Source organism: Semicossyphus pulcher, unplaced genomic scaffold (genome assembly GCF_022749685.1).
Source record: "Semicossyphus pulcher isolate SPU_LCO1_2020_fin unplaced genomic scaffold, fSemPul1.0.p SCAF_16, whole genome shotgun sequence".
Lineage (NCBI taxonomy): Eukaryota > Metazoa > Chordata > Actinopteri > Labriformes > Labridae > Semicossyphus > Semicossyphus pulcher.
This window is the reverse complement of record NW_027211670.1, coordinates 24,486,530-24,501,728: the sequence shown is the minus strand read 5'-3', so window position 1 is coordinate 24,501,728 and position 15,199 is coordinate 24,486,530. Positions and strand designations below refer to the sequence as shown.

Here is a 15,199-nt window from a genome sequence, read left to right as displayed (position 1 = left end):
AGGATAACGGTGGGAACCACTGGGGTAAACAATGAAATATATATATATATATATATATATATATACACGGGCCTATTACTACACACAGCCAATGTGTAGTAATGCATGTCATGCAATAAACACACTTTTTAACGATGTTGGAACATTAGAAAAAGATTAAATTTACAGGCTCAGCCAACATAGAACCTAAAGTAGCATCTTAGAACTGCTCATTCTTATTGTTTCACTTCCTCACATGTTCTCTCTGTAAGCAGAATAAGAAGAGCCACCTTGACTCTCCCTCTTTCCTCCCTCCCCTCGTCACTCTGTAGGTTTCACATTTTCATCATTAAATGCACTCAAGTGGAGAGAGCAGCGCGTTTTATCTGGACCTTTACGGGGGCCGGGTGCATGTTCATCACATAAATGTGCGACACCCCAACATGCGCTGAACGCCTGCCCTGACATCATCTGTGCATCTGCAAAGACCCTCAGCAAACACGGGCAGCATCTGACGCCGGGGAGAGTGTGTACAGAGTTCCAGCGCCGGAAACGTCACATGTCCAGATCGGAGATAAATTGTGTTTGAGATTAAACGAGGGGGAGGGGGAGGAAAAGAGGGGGAGGAGGGGGGCTACAGCCGGCTGGATGGCTGGATGGCTGGATGGTGAACTCTCCCAGCTGCAGGAAAAGGGATTAGAACGATCATCTTACACAACCTCCTTGAACAATCCAGGGGGCCTCTAAGGAAATCCAAACAAACTGTTCCACTAAAGGAGCGTGCAACACCTGCCTGGCTAATTAATGCTATATATATTAGCACCTGAGCGCTAGTCTCATAGACAGGTGTGTGTACAGAAAGCGCCGGGCTCGTAGTATTCAGCCCTGACAGTACATTAACCACATCAGCCAGTTGGCCGTGGTCCCCTCTTTGCCACCACTGACACTTCACGAGATGGCACACTGAGGGGAGGGCACTGTCACCTTGGATTAACGCATCTTTTGAATAATGCCTCTTTGCACGTCACTGGGTCTAAAGAAAGCTTTAGCGCAGTGTGCAGAAAGCGTTTTGTGCACTCAAAGCTCGCTGGTATGGAAATAAGGAGGCAGACATCCCCCTTCACGCATGTAAGAGAAATATCTAATATGAGATGATGGGATGTGTTAAATATTCATCTGGATTTAAATGCGTAGAAACAGAAGTACCAGCCAGAGGGGAGGTCTTGTTGCTGTTGATTAGCCGATAAAATGTGAGTCAAATGCAGAAACCACAAACATTTTCTAGAAGTCAAAGGACACGTCCAAAACTAAAAGATCAGTTTCAAAGATATAAAACAGAACATTCTTCTTCTTTAGGAGTCTTGGAGCAGAACATAGAAGTTTTTCTCCGTGATAAATGACTTAAACCTTTTCCTTTGATCTGATTTGGCTTGTGACCCTTTTAAATGAAGCAACACAAGAACAAGCGGCACTTTTTCCTTCTCTCAAGCTGCTCAAATCAATACTTTTTAATACCAGCAATAGATCAAATAACAACATGGATGGTGACAAAGCTTTATAAGAATTATATCCCAACTCTGCTGTTCTGCTGCTCTAATGTTTAAGTGTCTCTCACTGCATTCTTTGGTTTGATGACGCGTGACGGCTGCTGTACACTTCCTGCTCAGCAGCCAACAGCAGAGAGGTGTAACACAGTCAAGCATTCAGACGGTAAAGAGACCGATTTGTCTCATTATAATTTAGCTGTTGTTTTATCTTCTCTTGGTGCATTTTTAATCTTTTTAAAATGCTCTCTTATAATGTTTATTTTGCCCTTTGTCAGGATGCTTTTGATGTCTTGTGTGAAGCACGTTGAATCTCCTTGTCTATAAATGACCTTTCCTTGCCTCGGGAAACGGAGGAGACCAAAAACAGAGCAAAAAAAGAGTGAATACTGTACTCACATTCACCAGGAGGGCACAAACACGACTCTGAATTAATGCTAATGTTGTTTTGTAGCTGCTAGTTGTGTAAAAAGGCAACTGTGTGCTAATTTCAAAGCTTTTCAGTTAAAAGAACGTCTGTTAAGTTGCTTTCTTTTGCCTCGGGAGGTAACACATTAGTGGCCTCGCGTCTCTGCTGAATTGTGAGTAAACGGTTACAGTGGCCGAAGAAACGTGGAACAGATCTGTCTTACAAAAAAAGGGGAAAATCAGATCAAAGAAAAGGAAACAAAAGAAGACCAACAGTCACTGAAGAGGCTTTTTTATCTGTCTGAGTGAGATCCTAAAACTCACCTGCCTTTATGCTTTTTGCCGAAAACGTAATCAGGGTAATCAGGGTTACAAATTGAACTCCAGGCGTGTGTCATGTCGTGGTGTGCCGGTTTAGCTCAGCAGTTAAATTGCACGTCCCGTGAACAGAGGCCAAAGTCCTCAATGCTCGACTTCCACCCTCGGCCCTTTGCTGTGTGCCATCCCCACTCCCTCCTCCCCCATCCCCGACACCCTCCACCGTCCACTCTCTCAGTAATGCATAAAAGGCCAAAAAATCATCTTTAAAAAAATATGTCAGTGTTGTGTTTACAGCTTGTTTCTGCTGCCACCAAGTGGCCACAAAACCAGCTCTTACTGGGGACTCAAACTACAGACATGTCAGTCGTTAGACACTGTTTCCCTTAAATCCTCCTCTGATCCATCAGGTTTCACTTTGGAGCGCAGTGATGATCCAACCTCCAGCTTCATTTACTATAATATGGTTAAAACCCTTTTGATTAGCTGTCTGTCACATTGAAATCTTCAGTCTATTTTCATGGAGACAAAATGTCTCAGAAAATCACTGACTTTATTTAAAAAGATCCCGCGGGGATGCTTAACTTTATGACACTGTGGGGCCATCTGTTCATTCAGCCTGCAGCCAGATCTGCTAACTCTCTGTTTGTCACTAATTCCAGTGAAATCGGGGACACGTGCTTAAAGGTTTCTCATTCCTGGATGCTTAATTAGAGCTTCTCCTCTTTTCAGCAACGCGCGCGGAGCTCGCCGTCAGAATCCCTCCACCCCTGGCCCATCTGTAACTTTCTCACAGAAGTGACGTCCATCGCGGGGGGATTAGAGATTAGGATCTGGAGCAGCGCGCAGCCGTTGCATAATTAACTCCACGACGAGGAATTGAGTAGTTCCTCAGTCGCGTCGCATGCGCCAGATGAAGTGGCACAACGTGGGCGGCGCGTCGGGGGAGGCGATGTGAAGCGGCGTAGCGCAGGACTCACAGGCTGGATGTGAAGCAGCGGGACATGACGGTGTAGCTCCGGGTATCCTGCGGACTCAACCCGGCGTTTAGAAGGAGTTCTGGTTCCGGGCCGGGATTGAAGGGTACAGCAGTGTCCGTGTGATGGTGCGCGTCTCTCCAACGTGGATTCTGTGTCCATCCGGTAACACACACTGACGGAGGGACTTCATCGGAGGATTCAGGAGACACAGACCCCAAAAGAGAGGACAGGTCAACACCTGAAGACCTGCGGACACGTTTAAACTCTGTGGATGGATCATAACCTCTGATTTCACCCGGACAGCTCATCCGGAGACCTGATTCCGGCTGCGCGCGCTCTCCGCTGACACCAGTGACATTTCCAACAGCAGCAACACATTTTGACACCTCCAGCTAATTGTGTTGGTCCGACTTTTTCTTTTCTTCATTAAACTCAAAGGATTTTCTCTGTGGATGAGGATAAAACGGTTTCATGAAAGTCAGAGGAAGACATTAAAAGATAAAGGAGAAAATAATGTGAAGATTAAAGGTGTGGAAATGCGTCGCAAATGCTTCTATCTGCTCGAGGTAAGTTCAGCCTCTCCTGCGCTCTGACTTCATCCTCTTCACATTTAATTAAAATAGCTCAATAAAACTGCTGAAATCCGCCAGAATAAGACAGATCCACTCACAGTGTAATCTTGATGCGAGGGGATTTAAACACCATCCTCCCATCCAGATGTCAGATTAGGACTCTGTCTCCCTCTCACTCTCATTTTTAAAACATCGGCCACAAAAAGCAGCAAAACAAACACTTGTGTTAATTAAAATGTTTGAATCGGGGCTGTGTTCCTAAAAATGACACTTAAAGATTTTATTCGGTCCACTCTCTCGATGCAGCAGCTCCGTGTATTAACAACAATCTGCATCTTATTAGGGTAAATTAGCGCTAAACTGCAAACGGCATGTTTACGCACAGACACAGAAACATGAAGCGGGACTTTGGGGTTAAGACGCATGAGAAGACGCTCCGCAGAGGCACGAATCCTCCTCCCTCTCCGGGTCTGGAGCTTTCGCGCTGATGCTGGAGGGAAAAAAACGCGGATTTGGGACACTGGAGATTAAAAAGTGTTAATGCAGCATGTGCCCTCCTCTCACTTCCTGTTCCAAAGAAAACCCAACAAATTAAAGTGTTTTCAGCCATCCCCGGGATGACTCATCTCTGTGGACAAAACGGGGAGAGGCAACAATATGTACATGTGCTGATGTTGTTACACACGCCTGAGGTGAATTACTTCATCTACCTCCTACCTTTTGTGTGAGAGAGCTGCAGCACTAAGAATAACCAAGAATCCTCTGAAGCTGCTCTCAAACCCCCTGCTCTCTATTCGCGTCCCCATTGTTGTGATTTAAGACCAGGCAGGGCCCCCTCTCACACACACACACACACACACACACACTCGCATATCACATGTCTACAGGGTCAAAAAGTGCCAGAGTCCTATTAATCAAGCACTGAGCTGTCAGTTCAGGCGTGTATTTCTATTTAACGATGGTGGAAGGAGCAAAAGTAGGGAAAACATATGGTTACAATACTCTGTCACGCAGGCACACTTCAGTTAGTGTTAAATGATTTTAAAGTATCAAAAGTAAAATGTCCTTTTTCAGAAGAATAGGTATGATATAGTGCGATTATGATAAATGCTTTCATAAGTTCATATTCAATCAGGGATCAATAAGTCTTCATCTTTCATAATACAGCGTACTGTATTTGTTTTCTAGTCAGAGAATCTGCAAACAAACAGATATGTATTGTGGAATGAAAAGAGCTGTATATTTGCATGAGGTTTGGTGTAGGAGAAGTGCAAATTAGCATAAAAAGAAAATACGCTCTTCAAGTCTGTCCCTGAGTGGGTCGTGAATACACAAGGACCACTTCTTTCAGATGCTACTTTATACTTCCAGCTGCTCTACGTTTATCACAGTTATTTTGCAGATCATTTTTCTACTAAACATATAATCAACTTCTAAATTATGATTGTGACTCTAATGGCGTCTTTTTAGTCTGAGAACGAGTCCTGCAAGCGAGTTCAGTATGAATATTTCAACCTGCTTTCAATGCAAATCAACTTTTTTGTAGTATTTCATCTTTTGCAGAACTCCAGCGCTGCCTCATGATTTATTCTTCTAGTTTCGTCGAGTCGCAGTGAAGGACGAGAGCAGAGCGTCGCTTTGTGTTTATTTCATGCAGGTGAGCCAAAGCTCTGCATGGCGGCTGCTGCAGGTCGCAGGCGGCTCTGCAGAGGTTTGGATCCACTCTGACATACAGGCTCTGAACGTCTGCACTAAATCCAGGCCTGACATGTGCTGTTTAAGTTGCATAATGACGGAAAAATATAATCGAAGAATCAAAACAAATATTGGATCATAAACCTGGTCATCATTTGGATAAAAATGCAGAGTGTGGAAATGATTCATAATGTTTAATGTGGAGGCATCAAAGAGACTTGTGCACACAAGATGAGTAACCTGATGATGTTTAATTCATACAGAGATATTAATAACGAGTTGCGTTCTATAGCACATCCTGTGAATGATTAATAACCAGGAGAAGTCATAAAAGTGACTGTAGTGCATTTACAGAGGACGTTGATGATACGGCCATGAGAAGAAGTTCAAATCCAAAGAAGAAAATATTAAAGGCTAATTTAGAATAATACAGATCTGACTGTTTCTGGACTTTATATGGACAGAAATATCTTGTGCAGTGTGCAAAGAAAACTTGAACGTGCAAACACAGACAGGCAGGCAGAGGTCCCTCTCTCCTTGTATCCAGTTGATGCTGCTGCAGCGCCACCTATAGAAAATACGGCACCATATTTTTCATGGTCAGTCAGACATTATTTCTACACACGTCCATCAAATGTTGCAAGTGTAGTTTTTGTACATGGCAGTTAGTTGTAGTGTAAGACCTAACCACAGCAGTGCCTTAAAGTGACCTTTCTTTTTTTTGTTATGGCCAGCAGGGGGCGACTCCAGTGGTGGCTGATTGAGCTTACCTCCCTCTTGATTTATTCCCTCAGTAAACATGTTCCTAATATGGTAATGCTCTCAATCTCTAGTTTCAGGTCTTCTTCAACACAGCATGATGTGCATGTAGTCAGCTATGCTCCCATTTAGAGTCACATAGACGATAAAGCAGGGTATGCTTCAGGGCGTGGCTATTGTGATTGACAAGTCGCTACCATAGCAACCTGAGAAATGTCATCTTCAGCATCCAGGTTGATTCTAAAGACACTCTAAGGGCCCGATCAGACCGAATGCGTTTTAGCAGCTGGGGGCAGCTCTTTTGTCATTGTTTTCAATGAGAGGCTTTTTGCACGCTGCTTTTGCTTTGCAGAGCGCCTCGCTTTTTTCCGCTCAGTGGGCCTCGCGTTTTTGAGGAAACACTCCGAGCGTCTCGAGTTGAAAAAACTTCAACTCAAAGCAGAAAAGCGCCCGATGTCATGGGCGTTTTTTCTCATCGTCCAATCGAATGAAAGGAGAGGCGGGCCTTCTGTCAGTTTACAATGTAACGGTTAGGTTAATGACAGCTAATGATTCGGTGGTTGCCTTAACAACAGTAGGGAAAAAAGCCGCCCCCAGCTGCTAAAACGCGCTCTGTCTGATCGGGTGGTTACTTTCACAAAAAGGCAGTGCGGTGCGCCTCGCGTTTTACGCCTGCAAAGCGCGTTCTGTCTGATCGAGCCCTAAGGAGTCCGTTTGTTTTTGCTTAATGAACTTTTTGTTTAAATTCCATTTTACGGCCTTGAAAATTTGCATTTCAAATAATATCGCCGTGGTATATGGATGCACATGCTAACCAAGCTAGCACTAGCATTAGCTTGTAAATGTAGACGTTAATCGCACGCCCCTCTCCCTTTTATCCTGTCATTAAAATATGCTTACCCCTGGCTCCAAAATAAAACAAGATGGCGACGTCCAAAACTTGAGGCTTCTAAATAAAAGTCCACAGTCAAAGGTGTGCCATCACTTCTTATATGCAGTCTGTTTGTCCAAAGCAAAACACCTGCCAAGTCAGTTGGTTGAGCAGTTGGTGGGATTCCTTCGTTACAGCTGCTCCTGTATTATTCATATTTTTACATTACTTTTACTTTTATTATTTCTTTAAGCCGCTCGATGAAAGTGCTGCAGATTCAAATCGCTTAACCAGCATCACAGGCTGGTTTTCCTCCCGCCGTTCGGTCACGGCTGTCACTCGTGAGCTTTAATTACTTGGAAGGAGACGGACAGCGGGAGCAGTAGGTTACCTTGCTCTGATACCCACCCAGGATTCACCGAGCGTGAAACTGGCACAGCGAGCCATCAGGAACCCTGCTCTGAAATCTGGGGCACGCTAGCATTTTATATGAAACACTACACACGGCTGGTGCTTCACGCTTCTGTAACCATCAGGTATGAGCGCTGCCTTTTTGAACTCCAGACTAATTAGATGGAAAAGGATGAATTTAAAGCAACTTTTTCTGTGCTAAAAAAAGGTGCAATGTTTATACTTTCAGTGTTGCATTATTTAAAGGAATGTTTTATTTAGGGAGGAAATGCAACATTGGCTTTATAGGTAATAGGAGCCGCTCTGTGGTGTCCGCAGGGAACACTCAAGGACAGCTGCAATGGCGTGTAACCTAGTTAGGGGTCAATTAGAGAGGCCAAACGGAAACTAAACTGATGACATTTCACCGTCTTTTGTGGCCTTCTCCGTCGCCCATAAAGCAGCTCTGACAGATGCTGGCGCTCAGGCAGACAGGCGGCGGATCAGTGGTTTCCAGATGTCAGCAGAGCGACATGCAGCTCAATATTCACTGGATGTTTTCTGGACTGCTTCCAGCTGTCACTGCAAGAATCCAGCGGAGATCAAAGTGTGCAGAAACATCAAACCAAACACTGGATTCCACTCAACGTCATTTAACAAATAAAAAGAGGCCATGACCTTTCGTCGTGTGTGTGTGTGTGTGTAGTAAACGAAGCAGATGCCGTCTCTCACTCTTACTGTGTTAGAAACAAGCAGAAGAACGCTGTCACACGAGACCCAGCTGATACACGCGTGCAACCCGTCCTGAGCTACTGTAGTTTAATAATTATGTGCATGATTTAATATGTTCCCCTCTGCACACATGTAAAGTAGGCTAACGGCAAACACAAACACAATGCACAGAAAAGCATACCTTTCCAAACCCTCCAGAACGCTGCACGTAACTCCTCAGCCTCTTCATTTCACTGTATCCTTGTATCAGTAAACATGAAAGAGCGGACGGGGAAAATGATTACAGACCACAAAGCTCCAAATTAGGAGGCTGCATGCGGGGAGAGCAGTTGTTAATACATGCAGCATCTGCTCAAGGGCACCGAGAGTTTTCAGCACAACTTCATGAGGGAATTAAAAACAACATAAGAGACTCAAACATGAGCACAGAGAGGGATGTGTTTCAGATTCCGTCATCAGGACCGACAGTTTCTGGGTTGCAGTTTGGAGAGATTGGCAGCCAGGTCCTGTCCTTTTGTTGACTTCATTCACAACCAGCTTATAGCAACATGTTTGTTTTATATTTCTCTTACAGTCAGCTGCATGTTTGTTGGTGAGTTTCCACCAATCAAAGAAGTCTGACCGGCTCTCTCTCGATCAGAGACTATAACATTTAAAAAGATTCTCTGTCCAAGACCACAACTAGATTCCTGTTGAGGTGGTTTCCCATCATGCACCTGGTGGAAATTTACAAGAAACAACAACAAACATTGGAGCAAACATTTTGCCCTCGTGTGTGCAGTGATTTGAGTTTTCTGCGCCGATGTAGAGGCTGCAACGTTAGCTGGGTTAGCATTACAAGCTAGTAGGAAGCTAGCCCATCTAGTGGAGGCTGATGTCTGGTGCTGGGTCTCTCTCCTGCTCTTTGCATGTCCTGAGATAACTTTGGTCATGATTTGGCGCCATGTAAATAAGATTTGATTGATTGATTGATAGCGAGGAGTTTCCTTCCTCCCTGTTACTTCAAACTCTGAGCGGTTCACAGGAGCTGAACACAGCTGAGCTAATACATCGTCACAGCGTCACGTTCAATGTTAACTAGCTCCACGCTTTGCTCCTTCCTGTTTGGTACCAGAGAGAGGGCTCCCATTGGTTGTCCACGCTATTGAACTTAACTATTTGCACGACAAAAAAAGGCAGACTGAAGAGAGTTCGGACTGAGTTTTATGACTACATGACACCCATTGACAGGAGCGATCACCAGCAAACCTCCCAGGATTTTATTTTGACCAGGAACCTTTTAAAGGAACTTGCATTTCCACTGCAGTATTAAGGTCTTACTTATGTTATTGGACATCATCTTACACCAGGAAAAGTTCCTGCTTAGGTCGTCCAAAAGTACAGGAACTGCACTTTACTGCAGCCAGCGTTTTGAAAGCTTTGCAGCCTTGTATGTGTTAAAAGAGCAATTTCAATTCAGCCATTCAAAGCACAGCTCAAACGCCGCCTCTTTTCCTCGGCCTTGACTGAAATTCATTTAAATGTGTTTTTCTTAAATGTGTCTGTATTATGAATTATTTTATGTCTTTGTGTTTGATCTTCATGACTTGTTCTGTCTGCCTACACGGTTTTATCTGCCACTGTCTGTAGAGCACTTTGTCAGCTCACGTTGTTTTAAATGTGCTATACAAATGAATTTGACTAGACTTGACTGGGGAGAGCGCTCCCATTGGTCGTCGTTGAACTCAAACAAAAAGGCAGACAGATCAGACAGTTCCGACTGAGTTGATTGGCTACATTACACCAAATGTTTGAAATGACGGGCACGATCGGCAGCAAACCGTCATTTTATTTTGATGTTAAAAAGAATTGAAAGTGAAATCATTTAAAAAGTCGTTTAGTGTGAGGCTGGCAGTAGTGTGTGTGTGTAAAGGAGAGACAATGTTGAAGCAAACAAACATGTGTGACGATGAAAAGTTCAACAACATCTCAAACAAATTGATTCCACTGATTAAGAACCAAATGCATGAAAACAGAAGGATCTAGGGGACGTCTTCAGAGGAGAAGTTTCTTAGCATTCTTGAGCCGGGTGGAAAGTTCTGCTGTAAAGCCGACAGATTCAATTACTGGTACTTTTTTTAAATCAAAGTAGCCGGTAATATCTCAGGGAGGTGTCGGGCTAAGCTTCAGCAGCCAGGTCCTTTGGAGGGCTCATGCTGTACTCGATTGCCAGAATCATCCACTGAGTGAGTTTGAGCTTTTGCCCTCCAGCCGTCGTTTCAGGACTCCGCGTCTCATTTATCCAAAGTCCAATTCATTAATGGCACTTAGCACTCAGGTGGCCTTACTTGTACTTCCTTTTTGCACATTGCACACCTCCACATTGCACTTTTGCAGTCTCCACTTGGTATAAACGTCCATTTCTTTAAGAGCTCAGATTTGACTGATTAGAAGAGAAGAGAAGAGAAGTCTTTATTCGTCCCACAAAGGAGACGTTTACATTGTTACAGCAGCAAAGTGGAAAGTGCATACAATAACGAGCATATAAAATAAGTTAACAAGTGGATCCTAAAGAAATATGTACAGAGCTAATACGATAACAGGAACAGACCAAATTGGTGCGCTCTTAACTGTTGAGGTTGTTGATGGTGTCCTTGTGTATTGAGTCGTTCTGTGTGCTCCTGCTGCATGACAAAGTTCCCCTCGTGGGACGATAAAGAGAATCTGAATCTCAAGGATCAGACGTTTACATTTCCAATATCAGAGTCATAAAGGCAGAAATGTAAACGTGTCAACAGTGCTTCTTTTCAAACAGGAGTTTAAATCGGTTCAGACGGCCTTAAAACCTTTTAATCTACTTTTCTGTTTAACAACAAACACAAGTAATGAATGAGCTGCATGGCCGTCTGATAAAGGGGCGATCTTGTTATGATAATGAGCTAATGAATGAACTGACTTTAGCTCTGTATTCTTTAGAACATAAATGTATAATATATCAAATATTTGTAATACTTTTTCTGTATTAATAAATGGATTGAGGTTGTCAAAGGTTGGATTCAGTATGTCTGCTGTAAATCATGAACAATCTGCCCTTTGATGAAAGTCAAATGAAGTTCAAACATTCCTTTATGTCACATCTTCATAACCAGGCTGATGTATTACCTCGTATTATCTCTCACTCTGAATAAACATGGCGACCACATTTCCAGTTTCAGCCACCAAACGATGACTCCTGTTTCCCAGCATGGTCGCCGCTTCAGTGCCAAACATCCTGCTGATAGTCATCGATCTAACCCGACCTCCTCCTCTTTCTGCTCTCATCAGGTTTGTGCCATCGTGAGCCTCCTGCCCGTGGGCTCCTATGCAGATTTGACATGTGAAGCTCTCCTCCTGCTGTCGGGGAACGTCTCATGTAAGTTGAGGACAAACATCGACTCTAGCGTCTGAAACAAGCTTTTAAAAGGCGGTTACATCCCTGAACAGTGCTGCCTGAGTGTTCCGTGTTTGGATTGATTTTCAGTCTTTTCCATTTCACGACTAAAACCATTAAATGCCAAGGCCCTCGCCCTCAATCACAACTTCACTCCGAGTTATTGGCAGAATGTCTTCGCTTATACCTCTGTCTCTGTGTTGACCTCACCAGTACAGTAATAGCTCATCATTAAACACCAGCGTACACACCTGGAGAGCCGAGCACAGACTCAGAGGAACCTCTTGTTATTTGCCCCGGGGTAAAATATGTTCCAGGTACTGCTGAACAACCTAATAACAATGCTAACTGTGCTGCTGTTATTATTACGCTGTCACGTACTCGGGCTGGGCGCTCAGCTTTAATGCTGCTTCAACAATGACTGCAATGATCTGTCAATGATGATTATACAGCTTCAGTTAATTATTAAAGTAAAAATGTTGATCACAGCTTTTTAGAGGACAAGCTGATGCGTTTAAGTCCAGGCCAACAGTTTAACCCCAAAAGAGATTTTAGTTTTTAGATATAAAACAAAGACAAGCTGCAAACTGTCAGAAGGCAGAGGCATGGAGTGTTTGGTGTTTTTACTTGCTTGAATGATTTAAAGGATCTTATTTTGCAGATGTAGCTTCTCTTAACTGACCTAAAATACAAAAAAGTTGTCTGAGCTGTAGTCAAACACCAGAAGTCGTTATTCTCTCGTGTCCTCATTATTTGCTCAGACATTTCCTCCTCTAAGACTCTGTTTTGTGCCGTCTTACTTCCTCCTTTAATACTGCTGCATTCAGGTATCATTTTGCTCCTGATATTGACACAATAAACTGATCCCCGGCCCTGGTGATGACTGAGGCATGATGTTTATGTTTTATGAGGTGTATTGTTACAGTACTGTACTGAGATTAATTACATGCGTCTAGCCAGTAGGGTAATCAGAGAAACCTGAACTTAACAAGAGTAAAAAAATACTCCGGAGTCGTCCAGAATAAATAACTAAACAGTTGTTTGTCAGAACCTGCAGACAATAGATAAAGACATAAAACCACCTCTGGCTGCTTGGGGAAAAAAGCAGTCGGCAGATTTTGCACTCGGATGAATTTGGGGACGGATTAAAAATAGAAAGGTCAAACCTGAGGCAGAGAGAACCTGACTGTGGGCCGCCCCACACGCAAAGGTTTTTAAAATGTTACCAGATGCTGAAAATGTGAGAGAGCCACACATGACGACAGATAAAGATAGATTAAACAGCTTTGTTCCTGTAGTGTGTAGAGAGCAGAGTCCGACTCTCACAGCGGGAAATCTCACTAAATCTCCGGCGGTCAAACGAGACTTGAGAGTAAACAAACATGGCGGACGACGGGCAGGAAGAATTGCTGATGATAGTTTTTGGACTTTTTACTGAAAATACAGAAAAAATAGAATGATAGACGATAAAAAAGTCAAGGCAAGTGTAAGCTGTCCTCCCTGCCGGCTCCGCTGTTTACACTGTTTCGCCCAACCATTCTGCGTCTTACATAGAAGGCGAAAGGTAACAGAGGTGTTATAATCCCGCCTTGAAGTGGCAGTGAAAAAGGGGCTTTATTTACCTAAACGTTGGTGGTTTTAACTCCATGGTGGAAAAGCAGACGACGACAAGCTGAAGGAACCTTCTAGTTACTTTAAGAGTCGCTCCTGGGATTGAAACTGGCTGCTTAAAGTGTAAACGTGACTTTACATCGAGAAACAGTCTGAGTGTTACTACCTATGACGAGTAATCAGAAGCAATAACATTACTTTCCTCCACATCACAAGGTCTTAGTAAAATGACTTGTGACAGAAATGTATATACTCTGCAAACTTTGGGCCTTTAATCGTCCACGTTCAGTTCAGAGTCATAAAGCCAGCTAAGACAAATGCACAGAACCCAACAGCATGACTTTCCTCTCTTGCCTCCCCGCGCCACCTCACATCCCAGCCAGCCTTTAACTGAACACAAGCTGACATCAAACTGTGTGTAACACAAGCAGACAGCCGCTTGGATTAAAGACACACTGACAGTTAGCAGCAGACGGGATGCCAACAGGTCTCATGAATCAAAGTCACAAATTTGATGAAGCAGCCACTGCGAGGGTCTTTGGCGCCCAAACAGACAGTCATACAGTCATAATGTATGCAGCAGCAAGAGGTCCACGTCAATAAAACATAAGTATATTTTATTAAAGGCCGAGGTCTGGTTGTTTTTCATATGAGGCCACTTGGTTTGTTTATTGCTTTAATTCATTAATTTCCCTTCACAATGAGGCGCCGCAGCGTTGGTTAAAAGACATCTGACAGCATTAGACTCGAGCATCAACTTTGCCCTGCAGAGCCTCCTTATTTCCGGATTGCAGAATTAATAGCCTGACCCCCGGGGGCACGTCGAGATTCATATTTGCTGCTGCCGCCCTCTTATTGCTCTGGGAAAAAAGGTCTGTCACCAATGTTTACCATTGCCCTTTAATGCTCACCCTTTGTAGCCGCTAAGCTGTATCTAATGAGATTCTCATAGCCTCTTCTGAACCGTGCAAACAGCGATGGAGGTTATTGATGAAACTCTTCTCTCTCTGCGTTGCAGTACAGTCCTTGGCCGCCTCCTGGAACCAAACCCTGAGCAATGCCACGGGTCAGTGGAGCGGTGAGTTGGACACTCTTCTCCTATGTGTGAAACTGATTCCCTTGCTGTTACTACAAAGCAGAGTTGTTGTGGAAGTTTGATCTGAACTCAGATTATAAGGACTAACATCAAAGACGAGAACAATGCCGGAAATAGACTTGGCGACGCTCCACAGGAGACGCAGCTCAGCTCAGGAGAAATCATTAAGAGCCCGTGTACACAAACGGCTCATTCAGCTCCACGCTTTATTGCCAGGATCGCTGGAGCATTGTCAGAATTTCACCCTGGCTATATGTAGTCCTCAGCCATGCCAGGAATGTGCGTCTGTGACTGACATTTCTGTCCCCGCGCTGCAGGCTCGGGGGTCTTCTGTGACACGTCCATCGACGGCATCGGCACCTGCTGGCCCAGGAGCAGCGCCGGCCAGATGGTGTCGCGACCCTGTCCAGAGATGTTCTACGGTGTCAGATACAACACCACGAGTGAGTCTCACTGTCAGCTCTCACTACAGAAACAATGGATTATAAACAAGATTGAATTTGATTTCCTGCCTCCCTGCTCGGCGTCCCCTCGGGCAGATCCTGTTTACATAATCGTGTATACAGAAATTAGCATGAGCATACAAATTAGCGAGACACACACACAGAAGTGTAAGAAACAAACACGTGTACACAAAGTAGGACTGCTGCCAGCAGAGAGGAGCGGGATGGTGTTTGTGTCAGGACGGAAAGACGGGATGATGTTAGAGAATGAACCTTACATCGCTGAGATGATTAAGCTGCTTAAAACGATGGAGATAAATGTCACAGCGGGTTCAGTCTTTGTGTTTTTTAATCACAACTCCTCTTTGGAACATGATCCGGGTCATAGCATC

General features: G+C 44.1%; 1 protein-coding gene across 1 annotated transcript in view; it reads left to right on the top strand.

Annotated features, from left to right (window-relative positions):
• Positions 1-3,765: 3,765 nt before the first annotated feature.
• The window catches only part of LOC138593317 (corticotropin-releasing factor receptor 1-like), a 74,945-nt gene continuing 63,511 nt past the window's right edge, over positions 3,766-15,199 (top strand). The window contains exons 1-4 of the mRNA XM_069664270.1: positions 3,766-3,795; positions 11,552-11,639; positions 14,287-14,346; positions 14,682-14,807. Of these exons, the coding sequence (XP_069520371.1) occupies positions 3,766-3,795; positions 11,552-11,639; positions 14,287-14,346; positions 14,682-14,807 (304 nt within the window). The remainder of the gene's footprint in view (positions 3,796-11,551; positions 11,640-14,286; positions 14,347-14,681; positions 14,808-15,199) is intronic.